Source organism: Spermophilus citellus (genome assembly GCF_964194105.1).
Source record: "Spermophilus citellus genome assembly, chromosome: 12".
Classification (NCBI taxonomy): Eukaryota; Metazoa; Chordata; class Mammalia; order Rodentia; family Sciuridae; genus Spermophilus; species Spermophilus citellus.
Genome location: NC_138198.1, coordinates 11,104,003 through 11,123,349, shown reverse-complemented (window position 1 = coordinate 11,123,349; position 19,347 = coordinate 11,104,003). Strand labels below are relative to the sequence as shown.

Here is a 19,347-nt window from a genome sequence, read left to right as displayed (position 1 = left end):
ACAGAGCAGACCTTAAACATGGCAACTTCATAAAAACCATTTCTTGCAGCTGTTTCTGCTGGAGGGACCTCTGGTGTCAGTAATTTGGGGCTCTAGCTCCCCTCCTGGGAAGGACTGAGGGGTAGGTGTCTGATTCTGCACCCCAGCCCCCAGGGCTTCCTGCCCTTACCCTCCTGTCCCACACAGACGGGCGCTTTCAAGGTCTGCACAGGGGCTTACTGTATTAATATGTCCTGACCACAGGTGCCCTGTAGGCCCGGAGCGTCCGAGGAGGCCAGGGACTCCACAGCAGGCTTTTTAGAGAAACTATTTCTTATGTCAACATGAGGGCAAAGGCCCCATTACCCCTTCAATGACCCCTTCAGCCCCTGTCCCCTCACCATGACTCCTGGGCCACTTTTCTGCAGAGCTGGTGGGAAGCCCAGGGACCACTGTCTTCCCGCTTTGTCCTTGCACCCACCTTGTCCTGGAATGACCCAGGGGGCAAGGGAAGCCAGGGGGATCGTGGAGGACCAGGTGGAGGGCGGGAGGGCCTGGGCACGGCCTGCCTCTGGGCTCCTCTGATCTCATGTCCTCACCCTGAGCTTCGACTCAGCAGGGAACCCAAGCAGGGCCCCTTCCTCCATCCCATCGCCTCCCACACCTGGCAAAGAGCTGCTGCAGGCCCACAGCCCTCCATGACAGCTGTGCCCGACTCAGGTGGAAAGGGGAGAGCGGACCAGTGCTGTGAAAGATCTGCCAGGGGCTCTGCTGGAGGCGTGTGGACTCAGGCACAGCAAGCAGAGGCACCAAACAGGCCCGCAGCGTCCCAGCTCCAGGGTGAGCTCTGCCTGGTGACAGGCTTTGGGGAGGTGCTGGCTGCATGGAAGGTGGTGAGAATGGATGAGGAGCTAAGGGAGGAGCGCTGAGCGGGAGAGGAGGGCCTGGGCACAGGCCATGCCCAGGAACACGGGCATTCAGGCGTCGGTGGAGAAGGAGGAAATGCAGACGGCAAGCAAGCGGGAAGGCCGCACCAGGCAGGCCCTGGACAGACGCAGAAGAGGGTGACGGGAGGCAGGGGGCGGCGGCGAGGACAGGACTGGAGCTGGGCCTCCAGAGGGACAGCTGCAACAGGAGGACACCAGGCAGAGTCTGTGTGGCCTGAAAGTGGAGTTTGAGGACCACGCGGCCGACTGGTAATGGACAGATACCTACTGCAGCAGTATCACAGAGACCAAGTTAGAAGCCACTGGGAAGTGTGTCCCAGGAACAACGGGGTGGAGTAAGACCCACGGACACTGTGACACATACTCCTTTTTTGTTTTATAATAAATGAGCTGGGTCTACATCCCCTGAAGGATGTCCAAGGTAGGGTAGTTGAGAAAAGGTTCCAGAGTGGTACGTATAGTGTGACAGTAGTTGTGTTGTTGTTCTGTACTTAAAAGCTACTTTAAGAAGAATGAGGACTCCTTTAAATAGACTACTGTGTGTTAATAGGAATATCAGGTATAGTTATCAGAAGTTGGGGGGGAGACAAAGGGAGATCATTTTCTGTATTGTGCTGTCTAACCTGATAAAATGAACATACATCCTGTGGAATATTTTGTTTTCTTGTACTAGAGGCTGAACCCAGGTGCTTTGTCACTAAGCCACATCCCCAGACCTTTATTTTATTTTTATGTGGTGCTGAGGATCGAACCCGGTGCCTCACGCATGGTAGGCGAGTGCTCTGCTGCTAAGACCCAGCCCCAGCCCTTAGTGCTGGATTTCTGACAGGAAATATCTGCTGCCAGTTGACTCTTGCAGATAGGTGCTCCTCGACACTGAGAAAACTCAGTTTCCCCCCAGTACTCAGCATGATGGGCAGAGATGGCTCCGCCCTCTCCAAAGAGATGGAGTAGGTGAAGAAATTGGCCCAGCTGCTTATTAAATCATTTTGCTCCAAATGTATTTTTGTTTTTAACAGCTATAAAAAATGTAGAATTAAATCCTCCACTAGAAAGGTTCTTGATGGAGGTGCCCTTCTGAGGGAGGCTTCTGAGGTGCCCAGGGGGGCAGTTGTGACATTCACTCTTCCAGTCAGCAGGCAGCAAAGGGCTGTTCAGGCCAACAGAGGACTCATGAAAGTTGGGTCCAGTTTCTGCTGGGGAATTGCTTAATCCAAAAAACCAGGCAGGATACTCTGTGCCCCCTGATCACGGGATCACTCGATAATCTCACGCTTCAGTCAGCGATCTCACTGCTGTTCTAAAAGACCCGATAAGAACAATTTCGACAATTTTAGACCCTTGAGGAAAAGTTTATTTAAGGCTCACCATGTGGAAGATCTTCATCCACAGACGGCCGACTCCATTCCTGGGGCCTGGGGTGAGGCGGCACGTCATGGAGGAAGAGTGTGCTGCAGGAAAGCGTGGGGACGTGGTGCCAGGAAGCAGGGAGAGAGCTTCCCTCACCAGGACAAAATGTAAACCCCATCAGGAAGTGCTACCACTCGCCTGTGATCTCAGTCGCTCAGGAGGCTGAGGCAGGAGGATTGCAAATTCAAAGCCATCCTCAGCAATTTAGCAAGGCCTCAGGCAACTTAGCAAGATCCTGTCTCTAGATAAACTATAAAAAAGGCTGGGGATGTGGCTCCGTGGCTAAGCACCCTTGGGTTCAATCCTCAGTACCAAAAAAAAAAAAAAAAATCTACCACAAAACAAACTATAAACTCCAAAGGCATGCTCCCAGCGACCCAGCTCCTCCACCCTGCCTTGCCTACAGTCATCACCCAGTTAATTCATTTGAGTGCATTAACACACTGATTAGGTCAAGGCTAAACTTTCTTGCACTGTCTCACACATGAGCTTTTGGGGACACCATGTATCCAACCATAACACTTCCCCTAAGAGATACACCTAAATGGGAGGGAAAGTCTGCCCTGGGCACTGTGGTGTGCACAGGGCCCGGCTCCCGCAGCCAGCAAGGCAGGCAGCCAGGTGAGGCAGCGCCACACCACACACACCACAGCTCCTCATGATCACAAATCCGCATCACAGATTTCCACATGAAAACCTTTTCGATGACTGATTTTGTGTCCCTGAGGTTGGCGGGAGAGGTGGGTGGAGGATGGCGGCAAGCCTCCGACCATGGAAGAGAAGAAATGCGGTGCAGGTCCCACTCATTCTCTGCTGTCTTTCACCCGTGGCATCACACCGACTGCTCTTCCTCTAACATTCATTTATTGTATTTGATAATTACTTGAAGACCAATTCTTCCCTGAGTTGAAACAACTCTAAACCAGGAGGTATGCTGTAGGTGAGCCTTTTTTTGTAGCTTATTTTTTATTTTTAGAATCAGATTTCCCTACTTTATAAATGTGGGAAAGACGTTGGAAATAAACTGTGGCTCCTTATATTAATTTTAGTCAGCTTTTTATTTTGTGGTTGTTTATTTTGTTAATTTGACTTGTAGGAGCAAACTACCCATGAGCAGGTGATTCAAGGAGCATGAATGAGGTTCTTCTCATTGGCCACTAAATTCTTCACTGCTAAGCATCTTGGAAACCATATTAGCTCCTTCGGCAATGGGAATTGAGTTTATATTTGACTTTTGTTTACAGATCCTTTTATTGGGGGGGGAGATTAAAAAATTTTAATGTGAAATACCAAACATAATATAACTAATAAATAAACATAATAAAACTTAACACTAAGCCTACTATACTTGCTGTGAAGGTCAACAGTCATAACAGCACTGTGTTAACAGTTCTGGAGCGCTCCCTCTGGCCACCAGGCACTGTACTCAGCATATGATAGGCACTGACCTATTTAGATTTAGATGTGAACAAGCGTCCCAATTTGCATGGGACAAGTTCATAATTACAAAAGGGAACCCCTCTGATGCCCAAAGTGTTGTGTTAAGATTAGAAGTCACATGGTCATCCTGCTTACCACTCACGGCCACTCCACGAGGTTAGCTGGTGGTGGTCAGTTACTCCTTCTACCATGAGCTCTTCATGCTCCCAGAACATGTACTCCACCAACTGTGCAGAATCTTTCATCCCCACGTCAACTAGTTCTCCATCTCTCTGGACACCAGCTGGGTGCCCAGTGATTCAATTCAATTCTGACCCTAAGTGCCCTAGGTCAATGCAGACACCATAGGATAAGGGCTCAGCCCTATAAACTGTTCCCTCTGCAGACACCAATTACAAGGTGGTGGTGGGTTCCCTGTTTTCTGACTATAACTCAGAGGTTGCCATGATCCCCTCTTCAGTTTGATAATTTGCTAGAATGGCTTACAGAACTCAGGAAGCCATTTCTCTTACTCTTATTACCAATTTATTATAAAGGACACAACGCAAGAGCAGACAAATGGAAGAGGGTCACAGGCAGGGTGTGGGAAGGGGCTTGGAAGGGCCTCTCAGGTGTACCACATCCCAGCATACCTTGGTGCTCACCACTCTGGGAGCTCTTCATGCCCCGAAGTTTCAGGGTTTTCATGGAGGTTTTGTTATGTAGGCATAAATGACTCATCATTGGCTTGGTGACCAGGACCAATTCCAGAGGTTGGGGGTGGGCTGAAAGTTCCAACCCTCTGTTCACTGTGGTTCCTTTGGCCACCAGCCTCAGCTTGAAGCTTCCCAGGGGTCACCAAGAGTCATTCCAGAGCATAACTCAGGTGGGGCTTATGAAACAAAATCTACTCTTTTCACCTTGACCACTGAGGAAATTCCAAGATCTTAGAAATGGGACGACGGCCACATGCGTATTTTGTACTACATCACAATACCACAGTTGTGCGTTTATTCTTCTTTCCATTTGTTTCCTGGCACCTTCACCCAGGCATGGAGAAGAGCTTCTCTGTGCAGCCTCAGACTTCTCTGTGTTTCTGAGGTGATGGGTTTGGATTCACCTCAGAGGACGTGTCATGCCAAGCCACTTATGTTCTGAAGATTTATGAAGGAGCCTCAGAGCCCTCCCAGAAAGGTCTATGCAACTTGCAGCCTGCGGGTGGCTGTGACGGCGACACTTGTGTGAAGGAAGAGGCTCCTCTGGTTGTGTAATCTGCAGGGGGTGAGCATGCTCGGGGAAGGGAAGATGGGCAGCCTGATTCTGGAAACACGGCAGTACTTGGAAGCCAAGGCCAGAGATCCCCAGCTGATCACAAAACAGATATTCCACTGGCGAGTTCTGGTAAGGCCCATGGGTCAAAGAATTGCGTGGTTTCAAAATGACTAGGTGGCCCACGAGGGGACACGTCCAGGGGCCCGGGTAGGGTGGCAATGGCCCCCACTGGCTGACTCAGCCTCCCTGTGTCAACATGTGGCGGGGATGCTCTGTACAGGGGAATGTGGCCATGGACAGGCTCCAGCCCTACACCACACTGGGAGAACTCACTGAGCCGAAACCGTAGGAACTGGACAGCTGAAGGCCACCCAGCAAGCATTTCTGGACAGTCTGTGCCTACGGATTAGCAGACATGATGTTTTTCCAAACCAAATACATTTTATTAGCTGTGGAGGGAGGGTGGGCTATCACAGGACAGCAGCACAGGGCCGCTGCTCGGCTCTCCTCCTCGGTGGGCACTTCTGGAACAGTTTTCTGGGGTTCCACAGAGGATGCCAAGGGCTATTCCACTCTTATCCTCCTTAACCCAATTTTGCTGAGAAAGAGGACTGCGTGTTGAGGCTGAGAAGGCCACGGCCTTCTGCAAGAGGCAGCCTGTGAGTCAGGAGCGGGGCTGCCAGGGACAGGCAGGGCTTGTGCGTCAAGACAGATGTCCTGCAGAACTGCTGCGAGTGTGAGGAATCAAGTGGGCGGGGAGTACCGTTAGAGCTCCAGGGGTGGACTCTGTTAAGTGTGCAGAGGGCGACACTTGGGGCACTGTATAAACTGTCACTTAATCTCTCACCTCAACATAGAGATGTCAGACTCCTCGGGAAATTCAGACTGCGTGTATTTTGACAGAGGGCTTAAAGTAGGTAGAAAAAAGGGTGTGTTTTATTCTTTAACCATGAAAATTAGTTTTTATTTCATTTATTTATTTTTTTACAATACTGGAAATTGAATGCAGGGATGCTCTCTCTACCAGTGAACCATATCTCCAGCCCTTTTATTTTGACCAGGGTCTTACTAAGTTTCCCAGGCTGGGCTGGACCTCTCAGTTCTCCTGACTCAGCTTCCCAAGTAGCTGAGATTGCTAGAGTGTGCCACCACACCTGGTTAGTTTATTTTAAAACAACAAATGACAAAACCTATTTCCTTTCTAAATCTTACTTTAATGAAGTCCTGGATAACCTTTCATAGGAAATGAATTTAAAATGTACATTCTTTTTTTTTGGTACTGAGGATTGAACCCAGGGGTGCTTAACCTCTGAGCCACATCCCTAAGGGCCTCGCTACGTTGCTGAGGCTGGCTTTGAACTTGTGATCCTTCTGCAACAGCCTCCTGAGCTGCTGGGATTAAAACGTGTATTCTAATTTTTAAGAGTTACATGTGAAAATTTAAACCCTCTCCTGAGAATGACTTCCTCTGAACTAACTGTAAGAACAACACAGTTTTGAACTTGTTCATTTTCTAAATGCAAAGGTACAATAAAAATCCATCTGAAGATGGAGAAGACCTACTTATAACATTAAACAGTTCAAAACGAAAATGACACAAAACCTAGAGAGTAAGAGATGTCTAAAACTCAGGCATAAAAATTCATCAGCCATCGCTCTAAGATGGCAGAAGTAAAACTCAGCAACGAGAAGACAGACACATGCTCTTGGTTAGGGGACAGAAAGCCTCAACCTCACAGGGATGCCAGGTCTCCCCACATTCATCTGTGCTCCTAACAGAACTCATTTCTAAATAACATTAGGGGTCTTTCCTGAGGCCAAACTGCTTCCCAAGTTTACTAAGATAAAATAAGCAATAATATGTACACACATACACATAGATAAATTGAAAATCCACTACATTAAGACTAGAGGAGAGCCAAGAAGGAACTACCTTAATTCACAGTAAACACACGAGACTCTACCACTTGAACAAAATGGGGCATGAATACCCAGCAGACAAAGAGCCACAAAGGAAGACAAGATAAGCCCCTGCATTCAGACCTAGCACAGGACCAAAGGCCACCCTGAGCCTGGGGCAGAGGGTGCTTGTGTCCTGTAGCACATTCAGGAGGGTGGCGATTGGCCCTGGAGAGCGGGGAGCTGGCCCTACGTCGAAACACAAATCACAATGCCAGACCACAGGTTGAAAGCGCTGTCAACCAGATCCCCTGAAGCCCTAAACTCTAAGACAAGTTGTGAGATACTTAGGGGACTTTAATTCCTAACTATATGTGAAATGATAAGAACTAGTGTCAATTTTGAGATGTAATGACTATGTTTTTAGATATGCACTGAATGGAAGGGTCTATGGAGATAAAAGTTCTCCAATTTCTCTTTAAAAGTATTTAAATAACAAAAAAATTTAAAAAATAAACAAAATATTTTAAAAACTATACTTTTAACAAAATCTAATGCTCGTCATAAGTAGCAAATATCATTTTAAAGCTACATCAATAATCCTTTAAAGCTACATCAATAATCCTGTATACGCGTATTGAATTACATACTGTAACCCAAATAAGTACAGTGAAGAAAATTTCTTTGAATAATAAGGAATCACAGCTCTGCACCTTGAATTCTTAAAAAATGAACAATTTGAATTTCATTTTCTGAGACTGCATAGAATCTGGAAATTACTACACCAAGATGGAATTGAGAAGAGAGGAACACTGTTGGAAATCACTGCAGAGAAAGCAACTTCCCACATGCTGTGATTCTCAAGGTGGAGTCCACAGAACCCGGTGGGGAAGAGGAGGAACTGAGACCCATTCAGGGCTCTGTTAGGTCCGAACCATTTTCTTAAAAATGTTCCATGGCATTAACTTTTTCCTCTCATGCTCAGAAGAGTGCCCGCGTGTCATGCGGAGGCTGCGTGACACCTGATGGCACTAGGTCTCTAACACTCAGTGGGCCAACGTCATGTATTTTCAGAGGTTAACATGGTTACTCTCTTTTCCTCTCCTTGCTTTTGCTATCTTTGGTTATACCTGATATATTAGCCCCCCCCCCAAAAAAAATCACTATTTTAAAAACCTGATATTTTCCTTTGTGTGTACATGGAAAGATAACAAAAAACAAGTATATTTAGTTGGTTTTTTCAGCAGTAACTTTTTTTTTTTTTTTTTTTTTTTTTTTTTTTGCTACTGGGGATCTAACTCAAGGGCACTTAACACTGAGCCATTTGTATTTTTTTTTTTTTTTTTTTTTAATTTTTTATTGATTATTTAAAGCATTACATAGCTCATGATATATCATCTTTCATACATTAGACTCAAATTGTGTTTTGAACTCCCATTTTCACCCCAAATATAGATTGCAGAATCACATCTGTTACATATTCACATTTTTACATAATGCCATATTAGTGTCTGTTGTATTCTGCTACCTTTCCTAACCCCTACTATCACCCCTCCCCTCCCCTCCCCTCCCATCTTCCCTCTCTATCTCCCCTGCTGTTGTTCAATTCTCTCCCTTTTTTTTCCCTCCCCCTTGCCCCTCATAGCCTCTTGTAATTTTATGTATCCTTGAAGGTCTCCTACCATTTCCATATGCTTTCCCTTCTCTCTCCGTTTCTCTCCCCCCATTCGTCTTTGTTATCTGTAGTCTTTTCCACATGCTCTTCCTTCCTGTTCTGTTCTTAGTTGTTCTCTTTATATCAAAGCAGACATTTGGCATTTGTTTTTTAGGGCTTGGCTAGCTTCACTTAGCATAATCTGCTCTAATGCCATCCATTTCCCTGCAAATTCTATGATTTTGTCATTTCTTAGTGCTGCATAATATTCCATTGTGTATAGATGCCACATTTTCTTTATCCATTCATCTATTGAAGGGCATCTAGGTTGGTTCCACAGTCTGGCTATTGTGAATTGTGCCGCTATAATCATTGATGCAGCCGTATCCCTATAGTGCGCTCTTTTAAGATCCTCAGGGAATAGTCCGAGAAGTGCAATAGCTGGGTCAAATGGTGGTTCCATTCCCAGCTTTCCCAGGAATCTCCATACTGCTTTCCAAATTGGCCTCACCATTTTGCAGCCCCACCAGCAGTGTACAAGTGTACCTTTTTCCCCACATCCCCGCCAACACTGGTTGTTGTTTGACTTCATAATGGCTGCCAATCTTACTGGAGTGAGATGGTATCTTAGGGTGGTTTTGATTTGCATTTCTCTGATTGCTAGAGATGGTGAGCATTTTTTCATGAACTTGTTGATTGATTGTATGTCCTCCTCTGAGAAGTGTCTGTTGAGGTCCTTGGCCCATTTGTTAATTGGGTTATTTGTTATCTTATTATTTAATTTTTTGAGTTCTTTGTACATTCTGGATATTAGGGCTCTATCAGAGGTGTGGGGGGTAAAGATTTGTTCCCAGGATGTAGGCTCTCTATTTACCTCTTTTATTGTTTCTCTTGCTGAGAAAAAACTTTTTAGTTTAAGTAAGTCCCATTTGTTTATTCTGGTTGTTAACTCTTGGGCTATGGGTGTCCTATTAAGGAATTTGGAGCCCGACCCCACAATTTGTAGATCGTAGCCAACTTTTTCTTCTATCAGACGCAGTGTCTCTGATTTGATATCTAGCTCCCTGATCCATTTTGAGTTAATTTTTGTGGATGGCGAGAGAAAGGGATTCAATTTCATTTTGTTGCATATGGATTTCCAATTTTCCCAGCACCATTTGTTGAAGATGCTATCCTTCCTCCATTGCATGCTTTTAGCCCCTTTATCAAATATAAGATAGTTGTAACTTTGTGGATTAGTCTCTGTGTCTTCTATTCTGTACCATTGGTCCACCCGCCTGTTTTGGTACCAGTACCATGCTGTTTTTGTTACTATTGCTTTGTAGTACAGTTTGACCTCTGGTATCGCTATACCTCCAGATTCACACTTCCTGCTTAGAATTGCTTTTGCTATTCTGGGTCTTTTGTTTTTCCATATGAATTTCATGATTGCTTTGTCTATTTCTACAAGAAATGCCGTTGGTATTTTGATTGGCATCGCATTAAACCTATAGAGAACTTTGGGTAATATCGCCATTTTGATGATGTTAGTTCTGCCTATCCATGAACAGGGTACATTTTTCCATCTTCTGAGATCTTCTTCTATCTCTCTCTTTAGGGTTCTGTAGTTTTCATTGTATAAATCTTTCACCTCTTTTGTTAGGTTGATACCCAAGTATCTTATTTTCTTTGAGGATATTCTGAATGGAGTGGTTTTCCTTATTTCCATTTCAGAAGTTTTGTTGCTGATATATAGGAATGCCTTTGATTTATGCGTGTTGATTTTATAACCTGCCACTTTGCTGAATTCATTTATTAACTCTAGCAGCTTCTTTGTAGACTCTTTTGGGTCTGTTAAGTATATTATCATGTCATCCGCAAATAGGGATAGTTTAATTTCTTCTTTTCCTATTTTTATGCCTTTAATTTCTTTTGTCTGTCTAATTGCTCTGGCTAGTACTTCGAGAACTAAATTGAATAGAAGTGGTGATAGAGGGCATCCCTGTCTTGTTCCAGATTTTAGAGGGAATGCCTTCAATTTTTCTCCATTCAGAATGATGCTAGCCTGAGGCTTAGCATAGATAGCTTTTACAATGTTGAGGTAAGTTCCTGTTATCCCTAGTTTTTCTAGTGTTTTGAACATAAAGGGATGCTGTACTTTGTCAAATGCTTTTTCTGCATCCATCGAGATGATCATGTGGTTCTTGTCTTTAAGTCTATTGATGTGGTGGATAGCATTTATTGATTTCCGTATATTGAACCATCCTTGCATCCCAGGAATGAATCCTACTTGATCATGGTGCACAAGTTTTCTGATATGTTTTTGTATTCGATTTGCCAGAATTTTATTGAGAATTTTTGCATCCAAGTTCATTAGAGATATTGGTCTGTAGTTTTCTTTCTTTGAAGTATCTTTGTCTGGTTTTGGGATCAAAGTGATGTTGGCCTCATAGAATGAATTTGGAAGAGCTCCTTCTTTTTCTATTTCTTGAAATAGCTTGAAAAGTATTGGTATTAATTCTTCTTTGAAGGTTTTGTAGAACTCCGCTGTATACCCATCTGGTCCAGGGCTTTTCTTAGTTGGTAGTCTTTTGATGGCTTCTTCTATTTCTTCTTTTGTTATTGGTCTGTTTAAATTGTGTGTGTCTTCCTGTCTCAATCTGGGCAATTCATATGCCTTAAGAAATTTATCGATATCTTCGTTATCTTCTATTTTATTAGAATATAGGGTTTCAAAATACTTTCTAACTATCTTCTGTATTTCTGTAGTGTCTGTTGTGATATTGCCTTTTTCATCCCGTATGTTAGTAATTTGAGTTCTCTCTCTTCTTCTTTTCGTTAGCGTGGCTAAGGGCTTGTCTATCTTATTTATTTTTTCAAAGAACCAACTTTTAGTTTTATCTATTTTTTCAATGGTTTCTTTTGTTTCAATTTCATTGATTTCTGCTCTAATTTTAATTATTTCTTGTCTTCTACTACATTTACTGTTGTTTTGCTCTTCCTTTTCTAGATTTTTGAGGTGTTGTGTGAGTTCATTTATTTGTTGGTTTTTTCTTTTTTTGAGGTAAGAACTCCAAGAAATGAATTTCCCTCTTAAAACTGCTTTCATTGTGTCCCATAAATTCCGGTATGTTGTGTCTGTGTTATCATTTGACTCTAAGAATTTTTTCATCTCCTCCTTTATGTCTTCTATAACCCATTGATCATTCAATAACATATTGTTCATTTTCCATGTGATGTAGGATTTTTCCTTCCTTCTCTTATCATTGATTTCCAATTTCATTCCATTATGGTCAGATATGGTGCATGGTATTATCTCCACGCCTTTATATTTACTAAGAGTTGTCTTATGGCATAATATATGGTCTATCTTTGAGTAGGATCCATGTGCTGCTGAGAAGAACGTGTATCCACTTGATGATGGTTGATATATTCTATATATGTCGGTTAAGTCTAGATTATTGATTGTGCTGTTGAGTTTTATAGTTTCTTTATTCAGTTTTTGTCTAGAGGATCTGTCTAATGGCGAGAGCGGTGTGTTGAAGTCACCCATAATTATTGTGTTGTGGTCTATTTGACTCTTGAACTTGAGGAGAGTTTGTTTTATGAACGTTGCAGCTCCATTGTTGGGTGCATACAAATTGATGATTGTTATGTCTTGTTGGTGGATGGTTCCTTTTAACAGTATATAGTGACCTTCTTTGTCCTTCTTGATTAACTTAGGTTTGAAGTTGATTTTATTCGATATGAGTATGGCCACTCCTGCTTGCTTCCGAGGGCCATGTGAGTGGTATGATTTTTCCCAACCTTTTACCTTCAGCCTGTGTATGTCTTTTCCTATCATATGAGTCTCTTGAAGGCAGCATATTGTTGGATTTGTTTTTTTGATCCAGTTTACTAGCCTATGTCTCTTGATTGGTGAGTTTAGGCCATTAACATTTAAGGTTACAATTGAGATATGATTTGTATTTCCAGTCATGCTTCTTTATTTATTTATTTTAGTTTGGTTAGTTTTGCTTTTTGGTTATTTTCCTCCCCCTTTACTGAGATACTTCCTGCTGTTAGTTTTGGGCACTATTTTTCACATCCTCTTCTTGTAGTGTTTTGTTCAAAATGCTTTGCAGAGCTGGTTTTCTTGCTGCAAATTCTTTTAGCTTTTGTTTATCGTGAAAGATTTTAATTTCATTGTCAAATTTGAAGCTCAATTTTGCTGGATATAGTATTCTTGGTTGGAATCCATTATTTTTCAGCGTTTGAAATACGTTATTCCAGGATCTTCTCGCTTTCAAAGTTTGTGATGAGAAATCTGTCGTTAACCTAATTGGTTTACCCCTGAAAGTAATCTGCCTCTTTTCTCTCGTAGCTTTTAATATTCTCTCCTTGTTCTGTACGTTGGCTATCTTCATAATTATATGTCTTGGGGTTGGTCTATTATGGTTTTGAATGTTTGGGGTCCTGTAGGCTTCCAGGATTTGGCAATCCATTCCATCTTTCATCTCTGGGAAGTTTTCTAGAATTATTTCATTTAATATGCTGTCCATTCCTTTGGTTTGAATCTCTGTGCCTTCTTCTATCCCTATGACTCTCAGATTTGGTTTTTTTATGACATCCCATATCTCTTGAATAGATTGCTCGTGGGAATTAAGCATCTTTTCTGTGTTGACTATATTCTTTTCAAGTTGATAAACTTTGTCTTCATTATCTGATGTTCTGACTTCTACTTGATCAAGTCTATTTGTAATATTCTCGTTTGAGTTTTTAATTTGGTTTATAGTTTCCTGGAATTCTAGGATTATTGTTTGATTTTTTTTTAATATCTCTATCTCCTGGTAGAGCTCGTTCTTTGCCATTTGAATTTGTTTGTTTAATTCATTTTCAAAATATATTTTTATTTCTTGGACTTGCTGTCTCATGTCTTCTCTAATATTCCTTTCCATTCGAGTTAGGTATGCCTTGAGTTCTTTCCCTATACCTGTTTCTGAAGTTTCTATGTCCTCCTGTAGAATTGAGTAGTCTTGCATTGTTTGTAATCCTTTTTTCCCTTGTTTTCTCATGTTGTCCACGTTACTTTCCAGCTCTTTTTGATTGTCGTGTTTCTGCTCTCCTCTATAGATTTGTTTTGTTTCTGTATTACTCTGATGTCTCTCCTTTGTGTTGTTGAAGTATGACTGCTAACGTGGATTCCGCTGGGAAGGAATTCTGACGTTCGAGCTCCAGTGACGACACTACTCTGCTATGACGGGCCCCAGTCTCCTTGCTGGGGTGCCCTAATGGGGGGGTGTGACTGGACTGTCTCTGTGTGGTTTCAGCTCCCGGTCGTGGCAGGCGGGTAGACTCCAGCCGCCCAGTATCACAGGCCGCGGGCAGGTGATCCGTCACCAACGGGAGGGCGTTCTCCTACCGCCAAGTTACGCGGGCAGTGGGTGAACTGTCGCCGGTGGGCCTGCAGTTTACAGCTGCCCAGTCGCGAGGGCCTTGCCTCTAGGCTCCTGGTTTCTCCTGCTAGCCTTGGTTTCTCCTGCTAGACCGGATTTCCCCTCAGTGATGATTCTCGGCAGTTCAAACTGTACTCTGTGCCTGTTTTGTTGTTGCAATCTGTCGGACAGTGGCGGTGGATACTTCAGCTGTCCAAGATAGTGGCCGCTGGTTACCTTAGTGGAGTGTCCCTTGTGGGGGGTGGGGCTGTACCGCTTCCGTCCCCGCCAACAATCCCGAACTCAGCCCGGGGGTCAGTGCGGGCTTGGGTTTAGCTGGTGGGATACCACCGTGTCGCAGCCACTTAATTCCCTGCTGACTATTTAACCCCTTCTCTGGGGCGCCACGCCTTCTGTAGCCTCGGGGCAGGCCGCGCAAATCAGACAGCCTGGATCTCCGGGGTCACACCGTTGGCTTTTGGGATCCCCAGCACTCTATGGTTTTGATTTTTTCTGCTTGCCCCTCCCCAGCGCTGGCTAGACAGGTTTTGTTTTGGCCGCTGATGGGAGGGGGGCGGGTTGAGGGTCAGGTGCCTCTAGCTCTCCTTTAGTCTTTATGCAGGCTCACTCTGATAGTCCCTCCCCCTGAAAGTCTAGGAGAGATTTTAAGCGAAATCCCCCTATGTATGGGGGCTGAGCTGGGTGACACACACCTGTTTGTTGTTGCAATCTGTCGGCGAGTGGCGGTGTTTACTTCCCTCTAATCTTTAAATATAAATTTATTCTTAGTAAGAAAACGTATGTGTGTTTAGGTATCAAAGGATATGTGTTTCTTTGTATTTTGGAAAAAGTGAGAGGCATTGGAAGTTGAGAACTAAGTTGAGGCATAAACTTGGGCTTACACCTTTTTCATGTGTGATAGAAATGGAACATTCTTGGTAAAATTTTAAATCACTAAATATAATTGAAAAAATATTTTAATTTTGTGAGGACTCTTCAGGTAGACTAGAACTTTAATATCAGCTCCAGAATGGCTTCTCCTAGCTCCTGCCTCCAGCCACCTAATGTGGTGGCGAGGTTTACAGAAGAGGGGAGAGAGAGAGAGAGAGAGAGAGAGAGAGAGAGAGAGAAGCAGAGGCAGAGAGGAAGAGGAAGAAGCAACCATTTGTATTTTTTGAGACAGGGTCTCGCTAACTTGCTTGGGGCCTTGCTAAATTGCAGAGGCTGGTCTCGAACTCGCATTCCTCCTGCCTCAGCTTAGATGTGTGCACCACTGTGCCCAGCTGTAGCTCTAGACTTAATACATAGTTCAGATTATTTTGGAATTCACCAATATTTTACTTAAAAACTAAACTTATTTATATTGTATCTTCTTAAGTTTAAGAATGGATTTCTGGCTTTAGAAAGGAGGGTTAAGCTTTGCTTTCTTGTTCCCAGCTCTTTCACCAGAAAGAGGGAACACAACACATGGGAGGGTCCTGTGATTCCCGGGGTGGAGGCCACTACTCCAGAAAGTGGCTAGACCATAGATAAAAGCCAACACGGGAGGAAATGGTTTCTCGTGTGGCTTTGGAGTCTGTAATTCACCTTCCTGGATCTTATGCAACAGAAGCCTTCAGGGATTTCAACCAAGTCTAAATAAAAGGGAACCAAATGGGCTGGGGGTGTGGCTCAGTGGCAGAGCGCTTGCCTAGCATGTATGAGGCACTGGGTTCGATCCTTAGCACCACATAAAAATAAATAAGATAAAGGCGTTCTGCCCATCTACAACTACAAGAAATTTAAAAAGAAAAAAAAAAAAAAGGTGAAACCAAATGATCTCAAAGTATGTGCTAGATGTGAGCCACGAACATCCCCCCCGACAGAACTGTGGCCTGCCTGACGCACAGCCTCACACCTGGCTGGCCCTGCCCCGTGGCGCTCAGCAGCTGGTCTGCTCTGATGGGACAGAAGCAGCAGTGGTGACTGGTAACACTGGGAGCGCCCCCTGCATTCCTCAGCGCCCCGCCCTCCTGGGCAGAGCTGACCTTTTAGACTGTCAACCTTGAGAGCACTTGTCAAAGTCCTGACAAAAGGAAAGCACGCACAGGCTCTTCTGCTCGTGACCCAGGCATGGCTGACGGCAGAGGCACCCACACGGACTGCAGCGGCCTATTCCTCCTTCATGGAAACATACTGAAGAACGACCAGCAGACGATGACCACTCACACTTGGGTCTTTGGCAGATCCTTTCACAAAAACTAGCAAAGTGACTGGATCACCTTAAGGAAAACAAATGACAAAATCTGTGGCTCATGATACGTTGGAGCTTTTGAGCAGAAATTAGGATTTTGGAAAATCTTGAAGACCAACATGAGCTTGGCAGCTTTCCAACATGTAAAGGCATTTCTGATGACACTGGTGGTGACAGTAATGATTTTAAGTTTTCATGCTGCACGATGAATTATTTCTATGTTTGGAGGATCTGCGTAACCAGTCAATGAACCAAGACTTTCCAAATGAACCCTGTGCGACACACCAGTGGGTTTTCATTTAACGGCACACGAAAGGCTCACTGTATAACTTCAGATTCCACAGGGCCACCAGTCTCTTAAAAAATGACCATTTTTCAAATTTTGGTAAAGCATCAAAGCAAAATATTCACAAAACCACCGGAGAAGGCTATTACAATGTTCCCGCCTTTCCCACCACAAACCTGTGTGAGGCTGAATTTTCTTTAAATACTTCACCCAGGACAACGTGTCCCACCAGATGTAGACGTGAGAAACTAGTTGTTATAAAAATGTGAAGACTGCCATTTCTGCCAAACAACTTTTGATTTAGAAAATATCATGATTTTTTTCATAAAAATATGGTATTTATGTTAACACATGGTCAATTTATTATTTTTTTAAATTAAGTTTTTGTGTTCTTTTTGTAGAACCTGGAATCAAATGCAGGGCCTTGTACCCACATGCTAGGCAAGTGCTGTACCACCTACTACAGACTAGAAAATATTTTTAAAATGTTAATTTCAAATATGATATAGATAGATAGATTGACTGATAGACTGATCCATAGATAGAACCCATATTTTAAAAGGCTCTGTGGGATCATCAATAATTTTTAGGAGTGTAAAAAGAGTTCTGAGATCAAAATGCTTGCACAATGCTGTTGTCTAGCATCCCCAATACATGGGAGCATTCTAAGTAAAGGAAAAATGGAATGGACAGAAGGCTAAACGGACATTACTTACAGCAAAAAGGCCTCGTTGATGGTGTCAAAGAGCTCGGGCCAGAGGACCTCCTGAGGCCCTTGGCCATGGTAGGTGAGCAGGGCCTCCACCAGGGGTTGACAATCAGGCAGAGTAACAAGAGGGACACAGATGCGTGACAGGGACATCAAACGCTCAGGAGCCATCCTGTGGAAGAAGTAGAATAGGAAATACCCAAATCTGAGAGCCACACATATTAAAAAGGTCTAAAATCCTGATGTGAAGAGATGGATGGCAGGCCCCCGTACTGGCCTAACAGGGAAGACCTCATAATCAGGACTCCAGGAAGGAGCCCTTGGGCTGCCATCCTGTTGCAGTGTCACCAAGACTTTACCTGTGACCACATCTACCGTCCCCTCCAGCTCACCAGGCTTCAAGGGGACCCCGAGTTCCTGTTCCAAGTGTCCTTCCCAACGCTGCCTCCATGGACTGGCCCTGAACCCTCCCTCCATCCTGGTCCTGGCCAGATGACCACCTGTGCCTGGCTACGCAGCTGTCTCCTGTCTCCCTGCTTCTGCCCTTCCTCCCACTGCTTATCATTGGAAGGTTCCAGCAGCTCTCCAAAACTTCAGACCACGTGACCATGTGCTCCAGGCCTTGCAGCGGCCTGTCCCCACTCACATAGTGAACAAGGGAAGTCTCTTGCGGGCCACACTGCTTCCTGAGACAGGCCCCCTTCTGTTCCATGGGCTCCACCTCCTTCCACCCTTCCCCATGTCTAAAGCTGCTCTGAATGCTGAGCCAGGCCCGCTGCTCAGCCTGCCTGTGAGCACAGCCAGCACCCTCGCTGCTGGGAGGTCTAGATTCAGCACGGCCTTGGCAGTCTTCCCTGGCACGCCCTCTACGCACTGGCCATCATGTGTGGCCATCTGAATTGAAATTAAATAAAACAAAACATCCAGTGCCTCCAAGGTACTTGGCACCTTTCAAGTGCTCGCTGGGTACGTGAGGCCAGCGGGTCCAGGATGGGACAGTGTAACTCACAGGCATAGATGAGACAGCAGACAGCACTGCTGCAGGTCCCTCTCGCCCACACAGGGGCGCTCCGCTAAGCTACATCCCAGCCCATTTTGTTTTTGAGACAGGGTCTTGCTAAGTTGCCCAGGCTGTCTTTGAATTTGGTTATCCTCCTGCCTCAGGCTCCCGAGTCACTGGGATTACAGGTATGCATCATTGTACCCTGTAACCCTTGTTCCCTTTTATAACTAAGTTTTTACTCTTATCAAATTTAGAGATGCAACTAAATCATCTGTCAAACAGTTCTTGGAGATTATGGAAAACAGAGGCATCTCGCTCCCTCATCTCTGGGTAACCACTTCCAACCTCACTCCTCACGTATTCCATGCAAAGGCCCACCTCAATGGGACAGCCACCAGATGACACAGAGAAAAGAACCCAGGATGCTGCCACTGGGGACACAGGCAGACACACACAGCCAATTTGGAGCATAATCGGCCCGGCCTGCCACCTCTCCTGATCAGTCATCAACTGTTTATACAGGGCCGATTCCACTTTGCTGTGTATCTGTACTGAAATGAATACACAGACTGATGGTTCTGTGTAGACCAGGCTTCGACATGGCAGTTAAATGGGTGAACCAGACCTACATGACTCAAATACAAAAATCTCAAAAAATAATAATGAATGAAGAAAGCAAGCTGCAGAAAGATAAGTACAAGGTGACGTTACTCTTGTAAAGCCTTGAGATACCCCAAACAACACATCTAAGACGTCACAGTGTCCCCAACACGGCTGGAGGAGTCTCCACCCACTTCTGAGGCATGCCTACTCCTGGGGACAGGAAGAAAAAACAAGATGGCGCAAAGACACTTTTGACTTTAATTGAAACATTTTATTTTCTTAAAAATATCAATTATACTTATTAATAAAATGTTCCCATTGTAAGATTTGGACAATGGGTACAACACAGATTTTCTGTATGTCAAAGTATCTCACAATTAAATGTTTAAAAACTAAAATACAAGGTTACCAGGTAAAATATGAAAATGAAAAGAGACAATTTGTAATAAAGGAGCTAATTCCTACCTCAGGTTCTTATCCCCAAAACAGCAAAGCAGTGTATGAAAACCTAATCATCTTTAATCAGCCTTAGATTGCTTA

General features: G+C 44.2%; 1 protein-coding gene across 5 annotated transcripts in view; it reads right to left on the bottom strand.

Annotated features, from left to right (window-relative positions):
* Positions 1–19,347, bottom strand: part of FANCC (FA complementation group C) — a 192,608-nt gene that overhangs the window by 27,184 nt on the left and 146,077 nt on the right. For 4 of the 5 annotated variants that reach the window (XM_081262803.1, XM_081262799.1, XM_081262802.1 and 1 more), the window contains one exon: positions 17,209–17,373. The exons of the other annotated variant lie outside the window; for it this stretch is intronic. In XM_081262803.1, the coding sequence (XP_081118929.1) occupies positions 17,209–17,373 (165 nt within the window). The remainder of the gene's footprint in view (positions 1–17,208; positions 17,374–19,347) is intronic. 5 annotated transcript variants of the gene reach the window in all.